This window comes from Perca fluviatilis, chromosome 17 (assembly GCF_010015445.1).
Source record: "Perca fluviatilis chromosome 17, GENO_Pfluv_1.0, whole genome shotgun sequence".
Lineage (NCBI taxonomy): Eukaryota > Metazoa > Chordata > Actinopteri > Perciformes > Percidae > Perca > Perca fluviatilis.
The window spans coordinates 10,397,520-10,423,937 of NC_053128.1; the positions used below are offsets into that span (position 1 = coordinate 10,397,520).

At 40.2% G+C, this 26,418-nt stretch overlaps 1 protein-coding gene across 1 annotated transcript; it reads left to right on the forward strand.

The window, feature by feature from the left end:
• Positions 1-12,023: 12,023 nt before the first annotated feature.
• Positions 12,024-25,398, forward strand: tmem230a (transmembrane protein 230a). The gene is given in 5 exon segments (XM_039780670.1): positions 12,024-12,166; positions 18,020-18,131; positions 18,789-18,876; positions 18,879-18,910; positions 23,905-25,398. Coding segments are annotated over 4 exon segments (363 nt in total). The 5' UTR covers positions 12,024-12,166; positions 18,020-18,029; the 3' UTR covers positions 24,046-25,398.
• Positions 25,399-26,418: the final 1,020 nt, after the last annotated feature.

Consider the following 26,418-nt stretch of genomic DNA (forward strand, 5'->3'; position numbering starts at 1 on the left):
TAAAACTTTGTACAGACATTCATGGTCCCCAGAGGATGAATCCTAAAGGCTTTGGTGATCCCCCTGAGTTTTTACCTAGCGCCACAAGCAGGTCAAAGTTTTCAACTATCCATTTAAATGTCTCAACATCTACGGATTGGCATACCATTTTGACATTCATGGTTCAGACGGTGTATCCTCATGACCTCTGTGATTCCAGGACTTTTCCTGTAGTGGCACTGTGAAGTTGACAATTTATTGAATAAAGAAACTATCGGATGGATTGCTATTAAGTTTTGTACAGACCTTTGTGATCCCCTTGTAATAACTTTGGCTATTTAGAATAGAGCAAAATATTCCCTGTGAAAACAAAAGTGAGTGGCTACACAGGAGAAAAAGTGCCAGTCAAAGGAGGCTGGCATTGCAACATTCCAACACAGCGGTAAGCAAATAAAAGAAATGCTGTTGATTGTTGATATGATTGTCAAGCCAATATTGGGATTAAAAGCATGCGAACGGCTGAACCTTGTAAAAAGAGTTTTTGTAGTCTCATTGCAACCTGCTAACGATCACGATTCACTCATGAAGGAATACAGTGACTGTTTTGAGGGACTAGGGTCCACGAATGGACATGGTCACATGAACAGGAAGACTGTTTTAAAAATCAGAAGAGAATACTCACCTGTGCTTAAGTTCTATAACCCAGAAAAGAGCACACGGATATCAGCTGACGCGTCACAGTATGGACTAGGGGCAGTATGGCTACAGCTGCATGACAAAGACTGGCAACCTGTTGCCTACGCGTCCAGAGCCTTGACATCAGCTGAGACAAGATACGCTCAAATCGAGAAAGAGCTATTAGCCAGCACTCTACGGATGTGAAAAATTCCAACAGTATGTATATGGTCAAGCTTTTTGAGGTGGAAACAGACCATATGCCCCTGGTAGCAATCATGTCAAAGCCACTCAACGACTGTCCTATGAGGATACAACGCCTGATGATAAGACTGCAAAAATACAACGTGAATATGACCTACACACCAGGCAAGTACATGTTCGCTGCAGACGCACTTTCTCGTGCAGTTGACAAAAATGAAACAACACATGCACAAATTCAGGCTTATGTGGACAGGATAGTTTCCTCCCTTCCTGTTTCTGAAGAGAGAACAGAGCAGATCAGGAAAGAGACAGAGACTGATCAGACCATGAGAACACTAAAAGAGACAATACAAAGAGGATGGCCTGAACAAAGACAAACATGTCCAGCTGCAATACAGGACTACTGGATGTGTAGAACAGAACTCACTGTTGTGGATGGCATCATATTCAAAGGGAACAAGTTTGTCATTCCACCGCAACACGGCAATGTTACTACAGTAAGAAATTTGAGTAAAGAAACTATGAAGGAAGGAAAAAAAAAAAAAAAAGGGGGGGGGACTCATGTATTGGCCAAGAATAAACACAGATATTAGCCGTACTACAGCTTCTTGTGAAATAGGTCTCACATACAGACCCAAACAGCACGCAGAGCCGCTGATGCCACACCCGGTGCCCAAGTACCCATACTACAAGGTTGGAGTGGATTTGTTCGAATGCAATGGAAAAAAAAAATCCACATCCAGCAGAGCCGTCATAGCTTTTCTGAAGAATGTTTTTGCGAGACACGGAGTCCCAAATGAACTGTTTTCGGATAATGGACCACAGTTTTCAAGCTGTGAGTTTGAGCCTGTCACCAGCCCAGATGTTGACGGGACATCGCATTCGCACTAATCTGCCCATGCACGACAACCTGCCAAACAGTCAAGGTGACACAAGCAAAAGAAAAGGAGAAAGTAAAACAGAAAGAAAGGCATGACAAAAGTGCAAAACACCTGCCGTACCTGAAGCCAGGGGGACAGAGTCCGCCTTCTGGACTATTCGACAGGAATGTGGACACAGCAGGGACTTGTACAGCAGGAGGTTCCCCCCCTTTTTCTTACCTCATCCAGACAGATCGCAAAGCAGCCTTGAGGAGAAATCGCGTGGACATCCGTCTACAAACTAACAGCTCAGAGACTGACACACAGCTACCAGAGGTGACAAACGCCACAAGTAACAAGGACTGTCAAAGTTCCCTGAATACCACTGACCCCTAGACGCGGGAAGTAGGGGTGCTGGAGGTGCTGCAGCACCCCCTGTTGGTGCGGCAGCACCTCCTTTTCAAATTTTTTTTTTTTTTTTTTTTCCTTTTTTTTTTTTTTTTTTTTTTTTTTTTTTTTTTTTTTTTTTTTTTTTTTTTTTTTTTTTTTTTTCCCCTTTTTTTTTTTTCCCCCACTTTTTTTTTTTTTATACCACCTATAACTACAACCTCACAGAGCCACTATGGCTGTAGACTCTTAAGAGAATCTCTCAGTAAGAACATTACAAAACAAGTGCCACTAAATATAAAAGCAACCTGGTCTCCAGATACGTATAAGGTATGTGTCAAGTTGCAAGTTGGAAGATCTGAGAGACCTAAGGCAGTTATTTGGGAAGATGCGCTCGTCTTAAATCCTCTCCCTGAACCTGTCTGCTCATTTGCATAGGTCATGAAGTTCTATCAGATGTTTACTATAAGGAGTTGTGTGTTCCTCCCCTAAAATGACAGCTTGACAGTTTATTTTCAACGTTTAGAGAATGACTCACACACCCAACATTCACATCAATAAGAAAAGTCTTTCTTCCTCTTTTTTTTCTATTCCCTTTCCTTGATCGGTGCAATTATTGTTGCTTGCAAAAGGACACTCACACTGGTGCTTACATGTAACAACAGAACATTTTGACTTTGTTGTCCTGAAATTGGTCCATCTTGGTCAGTTATCCCAGACCCAAATGTTTCTGATTGTGCTATTCAGCTCCTGCCTGCAGTTTTTGTCTTGTTGTTACCTTTCTAAAAAAAAACAAAAAAATATATAAAAGTAAAACTTTTCACTTTAAAGGTCAGGCTCCTCATCTTAGGCAGACAGGCATCTCAGTGAGCCATTACTGCACTGTAGCGCTCAGGGCATCCTCTCACAACTGATGTCCTCTCACATTCAGCTTCAGACATCAGTAAGTGATTGTATTTTGTGAAAAGCCCACGCTCTGCTTACATTGCCAGTGGAAGGCAAACACACGCGGCTGCAGCCTCCGCTTGGCAGAGGGAAATACATTTCGTTATTATCAGCTTCAGCTGGTTAAATGCTAAATTATTCATAGGGAGGTAAAGGCTTGCCCTCGTGAGATTAGTGCACCTAATTGTTCATCCAGTTTGCTGCTTGAATTCAGGAGCGAGGCTGGCTGAATACCAGCATCCAGGATGATTTAATTAATGAGAAAAAGAGACGAGACATTCAGAAACACTTTCCAGAGCTACTTAAACTTTTAATGTACTCAGCTAAGCAAAGATGGCTACCTCTAACTTCGCAGACTGCAAAAATGACAGGGAACCTAAACATCAAGTTTGGGGAAGGCACTTCGCACCTTTTCGAAAAACCTTAATGTCTCATGGGTTTTCGAGCTCCAGCAGATACATAAAGATTTTATCATACTCCTCCACAATATGCAGATTTCTTTGCTTTCTCAAAGCATTTTTATATTAGCAAATATTCCATGTATTACTTAATGTGGTGTTTTTTTCAACCTTTATTCTGTCAAGGCACATATAAAAGTCCTTGGGCATGCCACTGCCCACAACATTATACAAATTCTAAATTCCAGAAATGTCTGAGACATTACACAAATATCACAGCCGTGTTTATTTGGTCTTTTCAAGGTTCAGCTTATTGCTATAAAGGGCAAACTGGTATCCTGGCTGCCACTGATGACAAACACATATGGAGCTCTTGGTTAACTGCTCTGAGGCTTTTTCTGTGAGTCAGCCTTGAATAAAGCTCGGCACACAGAGTTATGGGAAGCGGGAGAGATACTGCAGTTGCACTACTGTCTGCAGTGGATGGATATTTGTTTGCCACACTCAAAAGCAATCCAAAAAGTTAGCTGAATTATATGCTAATTATATTCTGACTTAATGCCAAGTGCCTGCAAAAAGCATCCAAGTGTTTAAAAAAAAAAATCTGCATTAATCAATAGTTTTATATTAACATTTAATCAAATGACTAAAGTAATGAGAAAGCGGTCGCTCCCAACTCGACATTTTAGCTTCTTTTAGCTCACTGTTTTGGTTTTGTTTCTAACTACCTGGCTCCCCCTGGAGGCCAAACTCAATCAATGCCACTTTACACGTACAATATGTAGTTTTTGGCCGCTAGGGGTCTCTCAATCAAATCAAAAACAAAACTGACGGACTTTGATGACGTGACGTAGCATGGGATTTGTTGTCGTCGTCGTCATGGTCAACCAGCCGAACTTGGGCAGAAAACATGTTCACTGACAAGTGTTGTTTAATAAAAGTTGTATTCACGTTGCGTTTAGTCAGGGTTATTCACTTTATGTAATTTCATTCTAATGAAATAGCAACAAATTAACATTAGCTAACGTAGGGTGACCAGATTTCCGGGAGCTAAAACTGGGACACTTTTTAACGTGAACATGTCCCAGCCCAGGTCAGACATAGACACAGACAGTAACTTAATTATTTTGATCGTAGGCTCCTCATCTAATAATAACAGTGTTTTTTTCCTGTAAAATTAACAAAATTGCAGCAACAGCCTTTTTCAGTTTAGTGTGAGATTTATATTAAACACTTAATTTCCTGCATTCTGGTGAATTTTTATGCAGCTATTTCAAAATTTTTCTGAATCAATGTATGCTGCAAATATCTTTATGTAAAGAGAAACACAGATTACAATCCAAACATAATGGAATATATTGAAGTAAGGCTCTCAGGCATTCTGTATTGCTTTCAGCTATTTATTCTCCTTTGGATTGACTTTTCTAATTATATCTGTCAGCACACATGTAGCCTAGGCATCATTTACTCCTCCCTCCTGTTTTGCGTCTTTTGTTGTTAATGTATTAATAAACCTCTGGACTGTAATATTTCAGATGTGTTTGAGCAATGTCCAGAACTTTGTGCACATTCAAAATACAGTATATCTGTGTTCTCTGTGATTTGGAGGAGTCGTGATATTTTGAGAAAAATAAAGTTATAATAGGCTATTACAAGAATAAAGTCACTATATTTCAGAAAATAATCTATAGGCTTCCTGCACCATAGTCTGCTGTGCATTATGTGATTGCTGTGCTGATACGGTAGATCTCAGACCTTCTGACAGACACAGAGCCCCGTTTGGGTCTCTGGTCTCTGAATGAGACAAATAGTTTAGCTGGGAAGTGGCTGTACGCTGCTCTACATCGGAGGTGGAAACCCGAAACTACTGCTGCAGAAATACACGGAGCACAAACGCAACACATCTGCCACAGCATGTCAACAGCAGAGCGCATCCATTAACCTGAAGCTGCCCTGCATAAGCGACGCACAGGTCTGTTTCAGCTCTGTGTGTTTGAGTCTGAAAAGTAGACTGGAAACGTCACGTCACAGGAACTTCAAACTAAATCAGTAGTATTGCGCTCCTAAACTTTGTGTTGATGGCATCAATGTATTATACTGATTTGGCTAGGATTCCTCCGAAAACTTTCCTCACTTAGAGACGGTTGCTAGGTGATAGCAACAAATACGGCATGATGGTCAGACCCCGCACGTAGCTGCCCGTTCTATTCACCTCAGAAAAATAAACTGGACAAAGTTACATTTGGGGCTAAACTCAAAAAATTTGGGGCTGAAGACCCGACAAATTCGGCTCAAGCTGCTCCTGGTGTAAACCGGGACATTTTAGCGTCCCGACAGGCTTTTGTCGGGACTCGGGACAAGCAATTCAAAATCGGGACTGTCCCGGTCAAACCGGGACGTCTGGTCACCCTAAGCTAACATAACGTTAACTTGCTAACTGATCATTAGATGAGTCTTCTAACGCTGCTCAAGCAGCTACTGTATAGCTAACGCTATGTGGTGAATTTGTACGTTAGCCCTGTGCTGTTATCTTTGGTCAAAACGATCAAACTAAATATATCTCATAAGGTATTGGGTTGCAGAAAATAAGGATTAATATGATGATATGCAGTTTTAAAAATGATTCAATTCAACCATCCTACACGTGTTACTATAGGTGCCTTGTGCCTTATCATTTTCCGAGCCTGCTCGGCAACCTGTGTGTACTGTCCTGACCTGCTGCCTGTCTCACAGGCGGGAAGAGAAGCTTGAGCTCTGATACGGAAACTCCCACGCATACCTTCGCAGCCTTCTTAGACCACAGATACATTATTTTAAAGAGAGACTGATGGAGCACTTACATCCATCAAATGTATGACGCACTGTTTTCCATCCCTGTGTAGACACGGCAAGGTAGGCGGTTCACAGAAATGATGTCAATCCTAATTTGATTTCCTGTGCTGGGCAGGGCTCTGCAGAGATGCTGGCGGATGCCTGTGATACACCAGGGGACCTGTTTAGGGAAAATGGATACGGTGGGACCAATTAATCATGGAATGCACTTAGAAATAGGTAAAGGGAATTTAAAATGAGCACTTTTGTTTCCTTAACTTATAAAGCCGCTGGGCTTGATAGACAACCAGGATGGATACATCAACAGTCTGGGCATGAAGAGGAAACAACTCAAATGGAAATGAAATGGAAAGATGGCCCATGGCATGCAATTATTGCCTGGGACATGGTTAAGCCAGCTTGAGGAAAGTCCTAATGATTAATGCAAATACTCTGGTGGCTCCATTCCAAATAAAATGGAAGGGGTCTCTCTCTGTCTGTCTTCCGATCGATTTGACTCTTGTGTATTGTTGATGACCCAAGAAAGGGCAGTGTCAAGTGCGAGTTCTTGAGATGCACGGGACATATTTATTAGTTGTACGTTAGGTAAACGCTAAAAGTCAGTCTCATCTCATTTTTGTTGAAACTGTTTTAAGGAGGTGTCAATTCTACTTTATGGTTATTTTAGTGGTTTTGAATAACATTGTGTTATACTAAGAGGAGTTTCTAGTATTTAGTCTTTCTTCGTTCATTTGAACTACACAACACACGTACTGTACATTTCGGGCCCGTAGATGTGAGCAGGATGTCCGGTCAGCTCGACCACCGCAGGCGTGGCACTGTGTACATTTCACATCTGGAGCAGCAGCAGGAGTAAACATCCTGTGGATATAATGGAGCAGGTCACGGGAGATTTTCTGTGGTAGCAGGCGCACCTCCTGGTGTTCATTTTCAGCAGGAACCTTTCAGCACTTTCTGATGACCGTAGACTGAAACAGTTTTTTTTTTTTATTCCGATTCAGATAGCTTATTGTCATTCAAGCATGTTAAAAACATGGAACAAAATGTGTTACCCAGACTCAGCAGCGTATACACAATAAATAAATACCAAGAGTTTTAGTTTATTTAGTTTTATTAGAGTGCCATAGGGCAATTGATTGATAGTTTACTGCATGTGCACTGTGTACCTCAAGACTTTTTGTACATTTGATCGTATCTATTTTATTAAAGGTGCAGTAGGTAAGACTTATAAAACTAACTAACTAAACTCATATTTGCTTAAACTGACCCTATGTTTGAGTAGAACTACATTACGCAGGTAATTTAAAAAAAAAAATCTGTAGTGCAATTTGCAAAAATCAACAGCTCCCTGTTCAGATCCTCCTCAGGGTTCTAACTGCATGTCAATCACTGCTCATGCACACGCATTCATTCTCCCTTGTGGGGGGAAGGGCTTAGGAGACCGTTTGGGCTTCAGCAGAAAGGGGCGAGGGACTGAGAAGTTTCAAATTCTTTGGCTCCTGGATCTTCACAATCCTACCTACAGCACCTTTAAGTGCACCTGACTGGCTATTGAATAATGAGGAATGTTTGGGACTAAGTTTAAAAAACCGATGTATAGTAATATAGTTGACCAGAGGTGTTTGTAAAACTCTAAAAAACAAACATGAGTTCTACAAAAAGTTTGTTCCTGGGGTTCTCTTATATCTGGTGAGGAGTTCACTTCAATTTTAGTTGGCTCCCTGACTTTAATAGTGTTCATAAATTACTCAGATGGGTCTGGTGGTGCAGTATTTGATAGAAAGAAATGTGGCTCATAAGTAATTTGAAGTGTGCGTGCATTTTATTCTGTTAGCACTGAGGTAAAGGTTATGACAGATTTTTCTTTTTACTTGACTCGCCCATGGCTGTCTGGATTTTTCACAATGATCAAAGTAGTGAAGTATTAAGTTTGTTGTCTTTTATGATAGAGTTCATAGTTGCACACAGCAAGTCCTCTGCAAAGGGCCCTTCTTTCCTGTCATTAGTAGAAAAAGACTGTCTGTTCCCTCCAGTTATACACTTTTTAGTCTTTATTACTGCCAGCTTCTTTCCAAAATGGCATGAATGTGGTTGTGAGGGAGTTATTTGGATGTGTCCATGTAACAAAAAGATGTTCACTCTGATTAAAAGTGCTACAATATATTTTGGATTTTCATAAAGCAGATTGTGGCATGCAATATGTCATTATTTCCAAAGTGATTATTATTAAAGGTGTCACTTTATTACCTCCGCCACGGAGGTTATGTCTTCGGTTTGGGTTTGATTGTCTGTCAGCAGGATCATTGGCCCAATTTCCATGAAAACATCATGGAAGGGTGTAGCATAGGCCAAGGAAGAACCGATCCGAATCACATTTTTTTGTACACAACAAGGGACTAATGTACAGTACCTTATGTCTGTGATGCAGCTTAATGGCTAGTCTGTGAAAGATCAATTATTTATTTTATCTTTTTTTTGTTTTGTATCAGGATTTCCTGAACTGTGTGAACTCTCCTCCTCTTCCTATCTGATGTTTACTCCCACTATAGAAGATAGTTTGATAGCCGTTGATAGTCTGCAAAAACTGCAGTGAAGCAACCATTATTAATAACATTCATCAGTTAATATCATTTGAGTGGAACATACTGCACACTCCAAATCCGATAGATAAATGTTTATAGCATTATTAAATCTAAATGACCGTAACTTAAGATGATGGACTCTCAATTGACACTTCCACTAACAAGGAACAAATTTCAAGTGGAGATTGTTGCTTGTTGTTGCTGACACCATGATAACATGGTAAAAAATCCCAAAATAATACCTGTGTGCTGATGCACATTCACTGCATGCACTTATCAAGGGTGGGAAGTGGCTTACTACAAGATGATGTAGGTTGCCGCGTTTTCTATCACAGAGCTTCAAACAGTTTGCGTGGGTTTGACGAGAGAGTCGTCCTTTCTTTTGCACAAATTGAGTTGTCACAGTCCAAAGAAGATAAATCTGCTGGGAATACTGAAGAAATGTATTTCTGGAGAATCGCAGCTCTTTGCAACTTCTTAACAAAAAAACATTAGTGATAGTATCAGCTTTCAAATTTCCATATCGGTTTAACACTAATAATTTGACTGACCGTCATGGCAGGCAATCCACTTTATAAAAAGCTCAAAGTCATGTTTTCCTGGAAGTACAGTGTCATCCATTTCCCCCGAAACCACACAGTTGCAGAGCCAATCAGCAAATAGCCTGGAATGTGATTACAAAGAGGAATAGAGTTGAAAGTAAAAGTATAGGTACAAATAAAGAAGAGTGTAATGGAACTTTAACAGAAGAAAAATAGCATTGACAAACCCAAGGATGAAGTGTTTTTGAGGACTGCATGCCTGGAATTTAGAGTAGAGGGTGAAGATGCTTATTCTTCAGTTACCTTTGTTTGACTTGAAATCGTTGTGACCTTACATATATTGAAGACAAACACACACAGCAAGCTAGGACATCATGCAACACTTCAGTTTATGATAAGGGTCTTAGAAAAAAAAGGGCTTTGCTGAAAATGCTCATCTCTGTCAATGTTCTGTAATACACTGCAGAACGGGTGAAGAAGATATGGCTGCTTTCTCAACACGTTCAGGAAAATTAAAGGTAAGGACAGAGAAAAAGGCATTGCGTACAAATGTCTATAGCACATGTGTCAAACTCAAGGCCCGCGGGTCAAATCAGGCCCCTTGTAGATTTAGAACTGGCCCGTATATCAATTTGGGTTCACAATACATTTTGGCCCACCTAGTTTTGCAACAAGCCAAAAACACAGGAAAGTGCTGCAATTACCTGACACAAGCAGAATATGGCAGATTTGCCGACTCTGAGACTCAGAGATTCCCCCAGAAGCAGAGAGTTTTCATATTCAGGCTGTGAAAAAGGTTGTTTAAAATTATCATTGTTTTGCTTGATTTGCTAAATTCTATGATTGCTAAGGAATTCTTTTGATGACTTTTGTAGGGCTTCATGTCAACAAAAATGCGACAAAAAGAGTACAAAAATGTCGGAAAAGCAAAAAATGTACAAAAAGTTGAAAAATGTCTGAGAAAGCCACAAAAAAGTCAGAACAAAAACAACAAAAATGAGGAAAAAAACTACCATAATGTTTAAAAAAAAGAGCAAAGTAATAAATGCCCGTCTTGACCGGGTGGCGATGTTGCTGCGGCCTCTCAGGCGCATCTCCTCAAGTCTGGAGAGGATTGCTGCAGCCATGGAGCGTGGGCCTCCAAACGCACCACCTGCACCTGTTGTGCCCCTTCCTCCTCCCCCCACTCCACCTCCGTCCACCTGCTCCACCAGGAGCGCATTGCGCATTACTCCTGGACCAGATTCTGCCGGAGTGTCCAATCCCACCGTAGTTCAACATCACGTCTCCTTAAGTCCTCTAATATTTCCTCATTTATGTCATCAACACATCCATGATTCATGGAAATATGTAAAACACAACAAGCCACAAAGAATGCTGCGACTTTTTGAGGACTGTACTGTAAAGTGCCTCCTGATCTATCCAGACACCTGAAGCGCATTTTCAGTATTTAGTATTTTTTCAGTAATATTTATCCTTGTATTTATGTATGGTTTGCAAAAATGGGAACTGCTGCATCCGTTTAGATGAGAGAAGCTAAGTGTATGCGTTGTGCACACGCTACATTATGGGCAAGCATGCGCCCCTAAAATAGCATCTCAATAACGCGTTACTGACTTTAGACTAGCGCCACTGACTTTAGACCGGGTTTTTTCTGGTCTGTGGCGGAATTGTTTTCTGAAACTGCAAAATAGCACCAGGGAACGTTTGCGCCGGAACACGCCTCCTCTTTTCGCTGAACCGCCCCCGGGAGCGCAAATACATTCCCTAATTTACCGACGTGCGTCTGTGGAGGGAAAAGTCCGTTGTGCGTCGGGTGCAAACTAGGAATGATACATGCGTCGGTGTACAAAGGCAATTGCGCTGAGTGCAAGATAAGGCCCTACATGTCTGGCCCTTGGTGTGATTCTCTTTTTCCAGTGTGTCCCTTAGTGAAAATTAGTTTGACACCCCTGGTCTATAGGATAAAAGACATATCTCACAGTTGTTACAGTTATCTGGCTATTTCATTGATGTAACAGTGTTGCAACAAGTAGGCTACTTCTTTCTGCAGTATTCTTGTAGTTTTGGAATAAAATATTTGATAACCAACTAATCACAATTTGTTGGTAGAATGTAACAAAGTAGCCTATATTTACTCAATTACTGTACTTAAATAAGGGTTTGAGGTACTTTACCCAACTGTTTCAATTTTGTGAATTTATACTTGTATCATTTTATATAAGACTGCATGAAGAATTGTTGTACACAGTATTTTACAGACTTTGAATGAGGCTCAGCCAATAACAATCAAGGACAGGATCTATCGGTTTTAGATTAAACTGCCGTAAACAGTGTATAAATTCATTAAAATAAGTCCCACTTCGACCTGGTACAACAATAAATGACTTTCATTATCACTAACAATAATAATCCAATACTAATAATAAACCAATAATATAATAGTAAATGAGTCTATTCTGCTGATACAACCTCTGTACCCTTAATGAGGTGACATTTTAAATACTTTTACGCTGTATGATTGGATCATTAGTTCACTTTAAAAAGCCAATATATGGATTGACAATTTAGACATGAAGCCTGTGAACTGTGAACAGGACAAGCAACAGGATAAGATGTTTGTGCGCATGCGCAATCTTCGAAAATAAGGAAGTTGACGTAGCTAGATTAGATTTCCATCAATGAAAACAACAGATGTGGCACCGTAGAGGAGCAGTCTGCGCCAGATAACATTGACGGTGTTAATTATACCTCAAGTAAAGGTAAGAGAGGAACGAGGAGAAGAAACCAGTTTAAAACCAAGAGTATGTCAGGCTACGTTAGCTAGCTAGCTTTTGATAGCGAAACTTCTAAGAAGCTAACGCTCCAGCTAATTAGGTAATTTGTGAGTGGTTATTAGCTAGACATAAACAACCAAGGCAGGTTAACTAAGCAGTAACCTCAGCATCTGGAGCATCTTCATTTTTACGTGTTTGCTGACAAAAGCCTCAGCTATAATGTTATTAATGCACAGAAGCGACTTGTATATCATGGACAGTAACGTTAAATAGCCGTGTAACATGCAGGGATTTAAATCCCTGCATGTTAGCTAGGGGGTTGGGGTTAATCTAGCTAGCTAGAAAAGTAGAGGTTTGTGAATTTAAACTTTGTGTTTACTTTTTTTTTTTGATAATTTGATAGCATACGACTTAATTAGCTAGGTGACGACACTGTAAGACATGGCACAGTTGCAGGAAATAAAAAGTACAGAATTCATGTAACGTTACCGTTATAGCTAATTGAACTAGAATAACACCCCGGCACATAGCTACATGCTAATAAATTACACGTCATTCACAAAGAATACAGTGTTGAACTAAAATGTTTAAGTGTCCTAAGTATAAAAACTACCATATAATCATGCAGTAATCTGTTTTAACTGAACCAGGCTAGGCAGGATTTTAGATGCTGCGCATAGACTGTAAAGTTAATGATACTGCGTCATAAATCCAAATACCCCTTCCCCTACGAAGTTTGGGTTATCTTCCCTCCTCCTTGTTGTTTTATTAAGTGGTAAATTATATATATATATTTTATAAATGTCTTCATTATGGTCTAAAAATGCAGTTTCAAGGGTATAGTTCTGGTGTAAAAATACTAAACTCTTGCATTGTGTATTCATCATTTGAAAACCTGTTACATTTAACGACATTAAAGGGTGCTGGAATAAATATGGAATGATTGATGTCACATGTTGCTTTATATTTATGAGGTATGTAGATATGACAATGCAGTGTATACAGCATGCTCAGATTTATATCTGACAGTGATGACATTTACATGTTAAAACTGTATTTAAACTATCAAATTAAATATAGAGTTTACAGGTACAGTGGATGTTGTAAAGTAACAAGGTTATTGCACAGGGATTAAGGTTAAAAGGTTATAGGCAATGGGATTATTTCGGACACTATGTGACTGTTGTTAATTAAGTGTTCGTCGTAGTGGCGGCCTGTGGAAAGAAACCCTTTGGTCTGATCAGGGCTGTAGTCAAGTCCACCTTTGTCGAGTCCAAGACCAGGTCCAAGGAGGTTCAAATCCAAGTCAAGACCGAGTCCAAATGAGAGACAGTCAATACTGAGACAGAAAAAAAAAACTCACCCACCTGTTAGTTTATAATTAATGTGATGTAAGAGACAGTATATCTTCTATTGAAAATATGAAAATGTTGCTTTATTAATTGTTATAATCAAAAAGCAAGTGCAGAGTAACACTCCGTAGGATCAAATTAGGCCATATTCCCTTTCTTGAATTTATTACTTGTCCTGAAGAATTCATAGTACAAAGACATTGTGTCTATGGCCGAAATGAAAATGATTGATACCTGAAGATTGAGGTATATGACGCAGCCAGGTGTATACCAGTCCACCAGTCTCGATGCATGTTCTAGGTGGATTTGGAATTAAACTAAATCTGTTTTCTGAACGAGCGTGTTTCATCAATGTATGTATGTATATATATATATATATATATATATATATATATATATATATATATATATATAAAATTTATAATTTATAATTATATATAGTGTATAGGCCAAAAGTTTGGCACACCTTCTCATTCAATGTGTTTCTTTATTTTCATGACTATTTACATTGCAATTTATCGAAACACATGCTATGAATTATGTACTTATGAAATACAAAAAGTGTGAAATAACCGAAAACATGTCTTTATATTTTAGATTCTTCAAAGTAGCCACCCTTTGCTTTTTTTGATAACTCTGCAAACCCTTGGTGTTCTCTCAATGAGCTTCATGAGGTAGTCACCTGAAATGGTTTTCACTTCACAGGTGTACCTTGTCAGTGTTAATTAGTGGATTTTTTTCCCTTATTAATAAAAAAGCATAGGGTGGCTACTTTGAAGAATCTAAAATATAAGACATGTTTTCAGTTATTTCACACTTTTTTGTTAAGTACATAATTCCATATGTGTTCATTCATAGTTTTGATGCCTTCAGTGAGAACCTACAATAGTCATGAAAATAAAAAAGGAAATGCATTGAATGAGAAGGTGTGTCCAAACTTTTGGGTACGTACTATATATATATATATATATATATATATATATATATATATATATATATATATATATATATATATATTTCGAACATCGGATTTTTAAATCATCAAATATTTGTATCGGTATCTGCCTTAAAAATCCTTTATCGGCCGAGCTCTAGTCCCTTGTATGTTATAGTAGGGCTGGTCAATAAATATCGATATTATATCGATATCAAACTATGAGGCTAGATATTGTCTTACATTTTGAATATCGCAAAATACATTGTAAGTGTTGTCTTTTGCTGGTTTTAAAGGCTACATTACAGTAAAGTGATGTAATTTTCTGAACTTACCAGACTGTTCTAGCTATTTTATTATTTTTCTTTACCCACCTAGTCATTACATGCACATTATTTATGATTTATTTATCAAAAATGTTGTGTAAATATTTTGTGAAAGCACCAGTAGTCGACCCAACAGTATTGCCACAATATCAATATGGATGTATTTGATCATCATATCGTGATATTTGATTTTCTCTATATCACCCAGCTCTATGATGTAGGATGTAGTGCAGTCCCATGTTGACTGCATCATTCACTGACCTGTCATCTTATCCTGTAGAGGAAGCTTTCCGGGATGATAGTGGAGCTTTTCTAGCGGAAGGGGACTTCACACAGCTCCAGTGATCTGTTGGGAGATCTGTGTGGAGATAGGGGCCAGTGGGTCAGCACAGACTTTTAGAGGGTGACAGAAGGATCAAGAAGGCCTGGTGCCTTCTTGATCTTCTGCCTCTGAAAGAGCTGACACACATCCTCTTCACAGATCCTGGGGGGCAGTGGGCGGTGGGGAAGGGGTGAGCGGGTGCAGTCAGGGTTCAAAATTAACGTTTTGTCTACCACCCAAATGGCTAGTGGATGTTCAAAGTTTACCAATGGATTACCATTGTTTTTTGGCTGGTGAGTGAAGCAAATCTACCAGCCACTTGCATATTTTACCAGCATTTGACTGGTAAATGGTGTTCATTTTTGAACACTGGGTGCAGTTGGTTGGGCGAATGCGGGTTTATCAAACCTACAGTGATGGGCAATTGATGCTTCTCAGTGTCACCTGTAGTTGGTGATGTCCTGCAGGCCTCTCACTGAGGCTTCATTCACACAGACTACGTTGGCCGGTCCGGCAAAAACACAAAGGTCTTTCCCTTCATTTTCAGTGGGGGTAGTGCATAGGCTGCGACAGGGGTCGCCGCACGGGGGACACGCAAAAAAACCGCAGCGTGCCTGCAACAAAAAGTTGAGACCGACTCAATTTTTGGAGAAACCCCACGTCATGCTGCGGTGACCAATCATGTAACCCGGGATCAGACTTGTCGTGTGTTTTGAGCTATGGTTTGATGCGCTGTGAGAATCCCGTACAGTAAACCGGAAACATCACTGCCTTTATTGCTGCCACAAGAATGTTTTAAATACTATGGGGGTAAAAAAAACGAAACACAAGCTCGTCTCCTTTCTTTCTCTCTTTCCTGTGAAATAAAGCTGCCTTCAAGTGCGTTCAGAAACGTTGACGTCTATAAACGATCTGACGGGAAACAGTAATTGTGAAATATAAAGTCTACTTGTACTACATTTCCCGTTTGAATGGAGCATGACACAGGGTCGTTGACCGGAAAACAGTTTTTTTTTTAGGTTTTCCTCTTTGCTATTCTGTTCTGCTTTTTGTTAGTGGGTTTCTGGCTTGGTTGTAGAGGATCCTGTCCCCACTTCTGTGGGCCTCCTCCATGGCGTAATGGAGCTGCGTGAGTGTTGCTGTAACCCAGGGTTACTGTTGTTTTATGTGCTGACTAAAACCGTCTGCATGTCGTCCTCCCAAAATCTGATGTACAGTGTCACAATGTCGGTGAGTACATCCAGGTCTGTAGCAGGAGCACACATTAAGCAGAACACCTATGGGAGTTTTTGGAGCAACTTGTTCGACAGTGCTTCTCTGCCACCATCAACAACAACTAATTAGGCAATATCCTTTGGAAGAATGCCGCTCATCAACAAAACGCTCTTTTGAAAAATATGTATTTGGACAGAAGGTTCCGTCTCTCCCTCTGAAACCAATCCAGATGAATACTAATGAATATTCACCCACATATTTGTAGTTTTAGTTTTCTTTCAAAGCTGAGAATGTTTTTTTTCTCGAATAATCCTGAAATGCTCTCCTCAACACTTTCCTCCTTTTTATTTTAGTTTTTGGTGCTAAATCCACAGTATTCCCTTTTGGCAGTACGTGCTGTAACTTCACATCTATAACCTGGAGCTTTCCCCATCAGAGAGGCTCTGTGGCAAGTTGAAGTGACAGCTGCCAGCCAAATAACAGAATGTTTCTAAAAGCACCTACATTCTTTGTTCAAGCGGGAACAACAGTTTTTATTCGTGGATTTAGTCTCCCGTGGGGGGGGGGCTCAAGTGCAAGTGTGCGCAGAGCTCAATTCTCCAACATAAACAAAACTTAGGCTTTGAGGAAGATCCGACCACATGTGTAGTCCCACTTCTCCGAGTCCCTCTGGGGCAGATCAGTGTTGTGGTATTTTGATGTTTTTCTTTCTCTTTTTGTGTGTGGATGCCACATCAGATGACAAAGTGATAATCTGTTAAATCCATGAGTAAATAAATTGTCCTTATTAACTATTGACTGGCATGTGTGGAATAAATGCTAGAAATAGTAGTCATTCAGTCCCAGTTCTAGGCAGGTTTTGTAGAAAAACAAGTTTTGTGGGAAAACAGATCAAAAGTTCACCTCTAAGTTCTTAGACAGTGTGCTGCAAAACATTTCATTTGACTAATTACCACTTGAAACGGAGACAGTCGGTGACCTTGGCCTTCTCTTAACAGTGAAAGCAAATGCTGGAAAGTTGTGTCAGACCCTGAATGAAAAGGGCGGTTCAGTGTAGGGCTGGACGTCGAAATTCTGAAGTTGTTATTGACGTGTTTTTCTCATGACGCTAATTTCTTCCTGTTGATAGGCCTACTTTCTCCTTAAAAACATTCTACCGCGTGTGTAGTCACGTGACCAGTCAGCCGCATGGAAAGCATAATGGGGGATAACTCAAACACTGGGTCCAAGTAAACTGAGCAACTTGTGTCCCCCAAAAAAACTGCAGTGTCCGTCGTCTGGAAACATTTTGGCTTCAGAAAAGATGATTTAGAACAACGTGATTAATTATCGTTCATTTATTGTTATCGAGGTGAAATGTGCAATTAATCGTGATTTATATTTTAGGTCATATCGTGCAGCCCTAGTTCAGTGTTTTACATTTTCAAGCAGAAGTGACCCTGTGGAAATTAAACTCTCACTAACCTCTCAGTCTCAAGGTGTACTGTAGTAAAAAAATAAATAAAAATGATAAGCAGGGTTGTGGGGTAATATAAGTTGTCTACCATGATTGAGATTTTGACTTACTGTTTATACCGGGGTCACTATAACTTAACCTGTCAAACTATTTATTGTAAAGAGTACAGGACCGAATTAAAGATTACTGTGTAGATATTATAACTAATTAACTCTCTGTGTCTCTATTTTCAGACAGCTTCTAATGCAGGCAATTAGAAGCAACATGTTAGGTGCTGGAATCTCCAACAACAAGGTCAAGTACTCTCGGCTGGCTGCTGATGACGACGGTTACATAGACCTGCAGGTGAGAGGCTTGCTTTATTTCTCTCCAGACCTGTCTCCGATGCCTCATGCTGCTCTACGGGTTGTCCAGGAGCTTGGTAATTAGGAAAATGTTTCCTACCACAGGCAATTAATTAGAGATGAATGACCGAGCCCAATGAATGACTTCCTGGAAATGTTCCAACGTTTTCTGGGATTATACCAGAGGAGATATGAGTAGCTGCGAGTCTGATAAACCTTCTGTTTCTGTTTAGGGATGAACACAGGCTAATTTTGTTTTGATATGAACTGAAAAACTTCTATTATTTATTATGCCAGTAATAAAGTACCTTCTTCAAGTGCAATGTTGAGTATAACTGCAACGATTAATTGATTAATCGATCAGTTGTTTGTTGTATTGTATTAAATGAATTGCCAACTATTTTGATAACTGGTTAATCGGTTTGAGTCATTTGTTTATGAAAAAAAAATAAAGTAAAACAAATCTCTGATTCTAGCTTCTTTAATGTGAATATAATCTAGTTCTCGGGCACTGAAACACTGATCGCCATATTTCACCGTTTTCATGACAGTATAGACCAAAGAACTAATCGATTAATCAAAAAAATATTCATATGAAAGAATACACTTGTCCTGTCTAAATGTCTTGTGTTTTGTCCAACAATTGAACACTTTACAGTTCAAGAAAAGCCCACCAAAGGTCCCATACAAGGCGATTGCACTGGCAATATTCCTGTTTTTGATTGGCTCCTTACTGATCATCTTCGGGCTCTTCTTCTGTCAGGAACCATACAGGTCGAGGTGAGTTTGGTCTGTTAATGTAATGAAATCTGTTCCAATGGCAAAATACATAGATGGGTGTCAGGTCCAGATGTTGTCTGGAGTCAGTATGGTTGGACACTAGTTGAAATGTGTCCCCAGTACTGTACATTAACTTAAATACAATTTCTTCTCCTATTGCCAAAGAGCTTACGCTGAAGCGTGTCACATTCTCGCTTCCTTAAAACGGACAGTAAATACCCCGTCAGCTTTGTTCTCCTGGAAATCCATTTGTGACCAAAATGTTTCTGTCTGAGCTGCCTGCCTCCTCTCTGTTCTGAGTGTAATTCCTGCTTGGAAGATGCATCTCTTTTTGTGTCGCTCCTATACGTGAACTAAAATGTGTCTCCAGACACCTCTGAAGGCAGTTTGATTTATCAAGTCAGTTCACCTTGGATGTGTCTTGATGTTAAAGAATAAGTTTGACATGTTGGAAAATACGCTTCTTCGCTTTCTTGCTGAGCGTTAGATGAGAAGATTGATACCACTCTCATGTCTATGAGTGGTATCAATCTTCTCATCTAACTCCAGGCAAGAAAGTGACATAACAACGTGGCACTTACATTCTTTGGCTTTTGCTATCATGATGACTGTGTTCATTTAGAAAAAAAAAAAAAAATACAGGGTATGATACAGATAATGATACAGGGTTTCCTCCAGTTTACAGATGCTGATGCTCTTTTGACCAAGATTGGTTATCATTTGTATTAATACTAGTGCCGATACAATACCTGAGTTTCAGTACCGATACAATACCTTAATTTGAGGAATACAAACATGTCTTTTCTTCTTAAATTTCAGTGTTAAATCAAATGTTAAATGTCGTCTGAAGATGAGCAGCCGTACGAGTAAATTGACTCAATGAAATATCGTAAAATCTTTTTTGTTGTTTGGATAATTTTTGGGGGCTTTTGATTTGACAGGACAGCTAGGTGAGAGAGGGGAGAGAGGGGGAAGACATGCAGGAAATCGTCACAGGTCGGACTCGAACGCTGGACCTCTGCGTCGAGGCATAAACCTCTCAGTACATGTGCGCCTGTTCTACCCACTGACCCAACCCGGCCACATCGGCAACATTTGTAATTTAAATCAGGAAATATCTGATTAAAGAATAAGCAATTGAAAGCCAGCTTTCGGTACTTGACAGCATTGTTTGTTGGTTTGTTTAATTAGAATTCCTCATTAGCTTCTGCATTGCAGCAGCTATTCTTCCGGAATAAAAACATTTCAGTCAGTACCAGAAAAGTCTTGCGGTGTAATACCCAGCCCTAGCTTTGACACATCCTCCAAAATGTCAACTCATGCGGTAAATAAAACATGCTGCTTTTTAAATAGCTGTAATTTAACTGTTGTCCTGACATTTTATTGCCTTGAGGCCAGTGTTCTGCTGCACTGCCTTTCCTGGCTACAATGGCTTTGTGTGTGTTTAAACAAAACTAATCATTTTGATATGTTATGCCTCGGAGTGCCAACTTTTGGTCGATCCCCTGCTGTAGTTTGTGCTTCTTGACTCCATGTGGGAGATAACTGGGCCTGCATATATTACATTTGTAATTATCAGTAGGAGGTTAATTTGAATGTGTTTTTTTTTTCTTCCAGTCTGCAGATTGTATTTGCAGAAAATTTGATCTGACATGAAGGCAGCATTCGTGTATTTGTGCCGTCTACTTGCCGATTAGCCCACGCCAAGTTGAAATAGCGTATCTAATACCACAAATTACACAAGGTTCAGGCAATGAATAAATGAAAGGTGGGATTCAGGCAGGTTATATTGCAGCAGTATGTTAGAGTTTTGGGTTGAAAGTTGTTTAATTGTATTGTTTTATTTTGTGTGTGTGTGTGTGTGTGTGTGTGTGTGTGTGTGTGTGTGTGTGTGTGTGTGTGTGTGTGTGTGTGTGTGTGTGTGTGTGTGTGTGTTACATTTCTGCATATTAAATATCAGAGAATGTCACCTGCTACTGTTAGACCAGTTGTTTACCTTTTCCAGTAATTTGAGAATTGTTATGCTGGTAGAGCTGGGGTTACCATGGTTACACATCTCCAACTGGCAAGGAAGTGACTTGGTAATTACAACTCAGCGCGTCCAAAAAGATACATACTGCTGTTTACTTTCAAACACAAAAGGACGTTCAACGATAGTAAACATATTGAGTATGTTGTGCATAGTATGCGATTTCTGACGCAGCCCTAATCTTTATCAGTGGATGGAGTTTACTCAGTTGTCGTCTATGGAAAGTCAGTCTACTGATGACAACTGGGCATACTCCATTGGCTGATGAAGACCATTGGATGAGGTTGAAAGCTCTGTAAAAAAACCTCCACTAATGCCAGGATCAGACTACACAAGTTTTTGTCTTTCACGACAGTCACTATGTCAGACTAGACAGACAAATTGCCAAAAATTCTTGCTGTGTCTTGGACAGAAGAGTGGCAACACTACAAGCATGACACCGACCAGCCCCCAGACGGATTATCGCGTGCTGTCGTGAACATCACGTGCAAGTTCATAGGTCGACGCCTTGGTGGAGCAGCAGCTTCTCGAAAACTCACGAAAATCATTTAAACTGGCCGCTGTCGGCCAGTTTAAATAAATACAGATTCAGCAACTGCGTAGCTTATTTCTCACTTAAAATGTTTTCAGAAACACGTTTCGGTGTACTATTATTTTGTAAAATAAGAGATCGTTTTCCAAACAACCTGTAACCAAGGTCTGTTTTGAAATCCGGGAGCCCCACCTGCAGCGTTCATCCAATCAGGTGCAGCCATCGCGGTTGTAGGAGGGTATAGCTTGTTTTCTTTGCTTGTCAGTGGTCAAAGTGAAGAGAAACAGGTAACTGCTAGCGGCTAGCCCACTAGCGTGCAATGCTGGGAAGCGGGGCGATCCCTGCCGTGAAAAAAGCCTATATATGGGCACTGTGTGTATCTTTCCTCCACCAGACAGCAGCAGTAGCGTCTCTCCTTTTCGCCATGTTTACATATGTGTGCCTTCCTATTGGTCAATGTCAAGGAACACGTCATAGAACATGTCACACTAGGCGTGGTCTTGAAGCGTCCCAGACATTAGATCGCTGATCTTTTTTTTTGGGGGGGGGGGGGCATTTTAGGCCTTTATTTGTATAGGACAGCTTAGACTTGAAAGGGCAGAGAGAGGGGGAATGACGTGCATCAAACATGTACAAACATAATGTTTAAAGGTCCCATGGCATGAAAATGTCACTTTATGAGTTTTTTTAACATTAATATGCGTTCCCCCAGCCTGCCTATGGTCCCCCAGTGGCTAGAAATGGCGATAGGTGTAAACCGAGCCCTGGGTATCCTGCTCTGCCTTTGAGAAAATTAAAGCTCAGATGGGCCGATCTGGATTCTTCTCCTTATGATGTCATAAGGAGGAAGATTACCTACCCTTTCTCTGCTTTGCCCGCCCAGAGAATTTGGCCCACCCATGAAGAGAGAGAGAGAGAGAGAGAGAGAGAGAGAGAGAGAGAGAGAGAGAGAGAGAGAGAGAGAGAGAGAAAGAGAAAGAGAGAGAGAGAGAGAGAGAGAGAGAGAGAGAGAGAGAGAGAGAGAGATATCATGGCTTTCAAACGAGCAAAGTGGCAGTTGGTCAAGGCCAAACCCCCACCCTCCACCTTTTTCCCCCTTGCCTCCTCAATAGACCTTTTCACGGCAGACATGTTGACAGCTCATAGTAGGAAAAGCACAGGTGTATTCAAAACCATTACTGATGGCTGCATTCCACTCAGGAGAGGCCCTGGTATTGTACATGCTGACTCACTGAAATCGCTTACTGGGACACTTGATGGAATGGAGCCATCGTTAAGGTTATCAATTTCAGCTGGGCTTTTCCTACTATGACAAGTCAACATGTTTGCTGTGAAAAAAGGTCCATAGCTACAGACACAGAAATGGCACATACTAAGGAAAGCTCATTGTGGGACTGGCTCTAGTGGCTGTAATTCTGCACCAAGGCTGAATTTCGGGAAAGAGACTTCAGATAGAAGAGCCAGGGCGGCTGTGGCTAAGTGGTAGAGCGGTTGCCTGCCAATTGGAAGGTTGGTGGTTCGATCCCTGGCCCTGCAGTTTCATGCCGAAGTGTCCTTGGGCAAGACACTGAACCCCGAGTTGCCCCCGATGCTGTGCCATCGGAGTGTAAATGTGTGTGAGTGTTTATCTGATGAGCAGGTGGCGCCTTGTACGGCAGCCTCGGCCACAGTGTTTGAATGTGTGTGTGTGAATGGTGAATGGTTCCTGTACTATGTTAAAGCGCTCTGAGTAGTAGTTAAGACTAGAATAAAAAACAGTCCATATAAAAACAGTCCATTTACATTTAGATACAGTATTAGGGGACCACTAAGGCCTATATAAAAGCATCCAAAGAGCACCATGTCATGGGACCTTTAAAATGTTGACAACTGCAACAAGATGATAGACATTGCAATGGATTATGCAGCACTGCATCTTTAAAAAAAAAAAAATAAAGGAGAAAAAAAAGAGCATTGAGAGGGCTATAGTAACTCAGTGCACAAGACTGCCATCTGGTGGTGAAATGAAACCCTTCACTTGGCGTCGGCAAGGACTGCCTGTGGTTAGCTGCCGTGTATGTGGAATGACTCATGATCTACATGAAACCAGATCTCAGACAGATGAAGTCATCATGTCTGTGGGCCTCCTGCACACACGCTTTTCATTCGCAGCATGTTTATGTTGATGCTGGCGGGCGACAGAGACAAGCACGTTAAAGCCTGATGAGTACATTAAAGACTCTGTGATGCCTCTTCCAGCACCTCATTACCAAGTACAATATTCCAGTATGTATATGATGTATATGTTTGTGAGTAAATAGTGGTTCCCAAGCTTTGTGTCGTATATAAATCCCTTAATACAGAGAAATGTCTACTTTAGTAGACATGTAGCTCCTTATCACAGGTTCTCACCCCCAACTCTCTTTCCTCCTCTTCTTTCTTTTATATTTTCAGCATCCAGACCGCACCATTCCTGTCATCATCATAGGGCTACTCGTGTTCCTTCCTGGATTTTACCATTTGAGAATTGCCTACTTCGCCGCAAAGGGTTACCGGGGTTACTCCTACGACGACATCCCAGATTTCGGCGACTGACCCAAATGAAAGCTGCTGATTGGTGGAGAATCCCCTTCCTCCTGCCACGCTGTGCACCCTGAGACTGGTGCCTGCTGTTTACTTTGAGTTTCTGAATGCATGTAGCAAATCAGGCGAACCTTTTATCGCTGTTCTGCCGTGAGAGACTTTTAAAGTCTTGCTGATTATTTTTTTTATGATTCTGTGTTGTTTATTCGATGCTATGTGTGGTATTATCCTCCACACAAAAGCTCGATGAACATTAGAGCTTTATATATATAAATGTATATATATATACATCTGCTGCAAACAATGAACCAATAACTTAATGAGTAGAGGACCTGTTGCTTTGCCTACAACAGTGCAGCAACACGTGGCTCATTCAAGAAACGATTGCAAACCTGGGATGAGTGGTGACATATTTTTGGAGACTACACGGACGCCTTTAACTGACTACTGCTAGAACCTTGCACAGTTGCACAGCTGTTTCATAGTGCATCTTAAACAAATACTGTATTTGTGACTGTAGCCTATGGCTGTGTTTGAAATCGCCTACTAACTTACTATTCTTACTAAGTATGACGTGAAAGCGAGTCGTGTGTGTGTGTGGATTTTGTGTCCGCAGATGTATACTACTTAAACAAGATTTAGAGAAGTATGAGACGTGAGCTTAGTGCATTTACTGAGCTGCCCCACAATGCATTGCGTGTCTTTAGACTGCAGTGGCCGAGAGTTTGAGCTAGGCTAAAAGCTCTTAATAGTGTCACTTTATTAAGTTTGAAAGGGGTCCTATTGTACTCCTTTTTCAGCGTCCTATTTGTGTTCTTAGGGTCCACAAGAAAAGGTTTACATGCTTTGACGTTCACAAAACACAGTATCTTTCTCACACTGCCCATTGCTCTTCAGGTGAGAAAGTAACCTTTTAGATTCCCAATATGTGGTCGGTTTATCCAAATATCACCTGTTTGGTAATTTTGCTGCAACGTTTTTGCACATGTTTGACATTAGTCATAGCTTGCTTGCGCATTTCCTCAGTGTGGACAGTCTCATTTAGTAGGCAGTATGCAGTATACACACTATGCAGTATGCAGTAGGCAGTATATTAGTATGCAATTTCTTACACAGCCTATATGATTTCATGCAAAGCTCGGGGGGGCTATTTTTCTCCTCAAGGATTATATTTGCAGAACTATCCAAAGATTGATTACTTTGTAGAAGTACAGTTATTATATTTTTTGACTGAAATGTGTAACTTACTGTATTACTGTATGAAGTATTGCTGTTTGCCAATATATGCAATTTGTTTTAATTCTAAAAGAAAGATGTATTTTTACATACATTTGCTTAATAAAAAAAAAAGTTTTGTTGCTGTGATTCTTGATTGCAGTCAGGCTTATTCTCTGCAAAGTCCTTTGTGATGGCAGACTACGAAGACACAGTACATGGTGAATTAAGCCATTTACGTAGCAAACAACCGTATCGTCGTAAGGTTTGGAGGACTTGTTCATTTATGATACTTACACATTACATAAAGAAGATATAACGTGCCAGTCAAAAGTTTGGACACGCCTTCTCATTCACTTGAATGGGAATGCGTGTCCAAACTTTTGACCGGTACTGTATGACAAAAAAACACACACCAAAAAAAAAAAAAAAAATTAAATACAAAGATTTAAAAGTACAGAAAAATTCATTTTGAATGAATAGATTTGTCTCAAGTAATAAAAATGTAGTTATAGAACAGTTCAAATTGAATATAGAACAAAAAGTAAGGGAAGCAAACTGTTTCTGTTCTGAGAGGGGAAAAAAAATCACTCCTGCATAATTTTTGACATAATTTACAAAAACAAACTGAAGGTTTTTTTTTTGTGTGAGGAATCACAAATAAATTGCCTCAGTACCAAACACACTGTGTCACTGTGCCAAAAACACACACACACATACACACACATCAACCACGTTAAACCAGTATAAAAGTCACACTAGGAGCCCTTTACTTCATTGGTATTTTTGGAAGACATCTATGAATAATATTAGAAGCCACTGATTCACTCTGTAAGTAACAAAATGAATCATTCTCTGTGTGTAATGCATTTTTATTCTGACTCATAGGTTCAACGCACACACACTGTTTTTCCTGGTTTGGCCACCGATACCTGGTAGAGGGCCCCCTCTTGTGGTTACCACTAAACTGGGTGCCATCGGGGGGGGGGGGGAGAGATTAATGGCTAAAGAAATGGCCTTTTTTTAATCCTCTGCCTGCACCATCAAACTATTATATTAAATCTGCACTGGCTTTAACATGAAAGGGCTTAACATGGCTGTGGCAGTAACTTCAGTTTAATGTGGTCTTTTTTGGTTGTTGTGTTTTTTATGAGTCTTTTGAACACAACC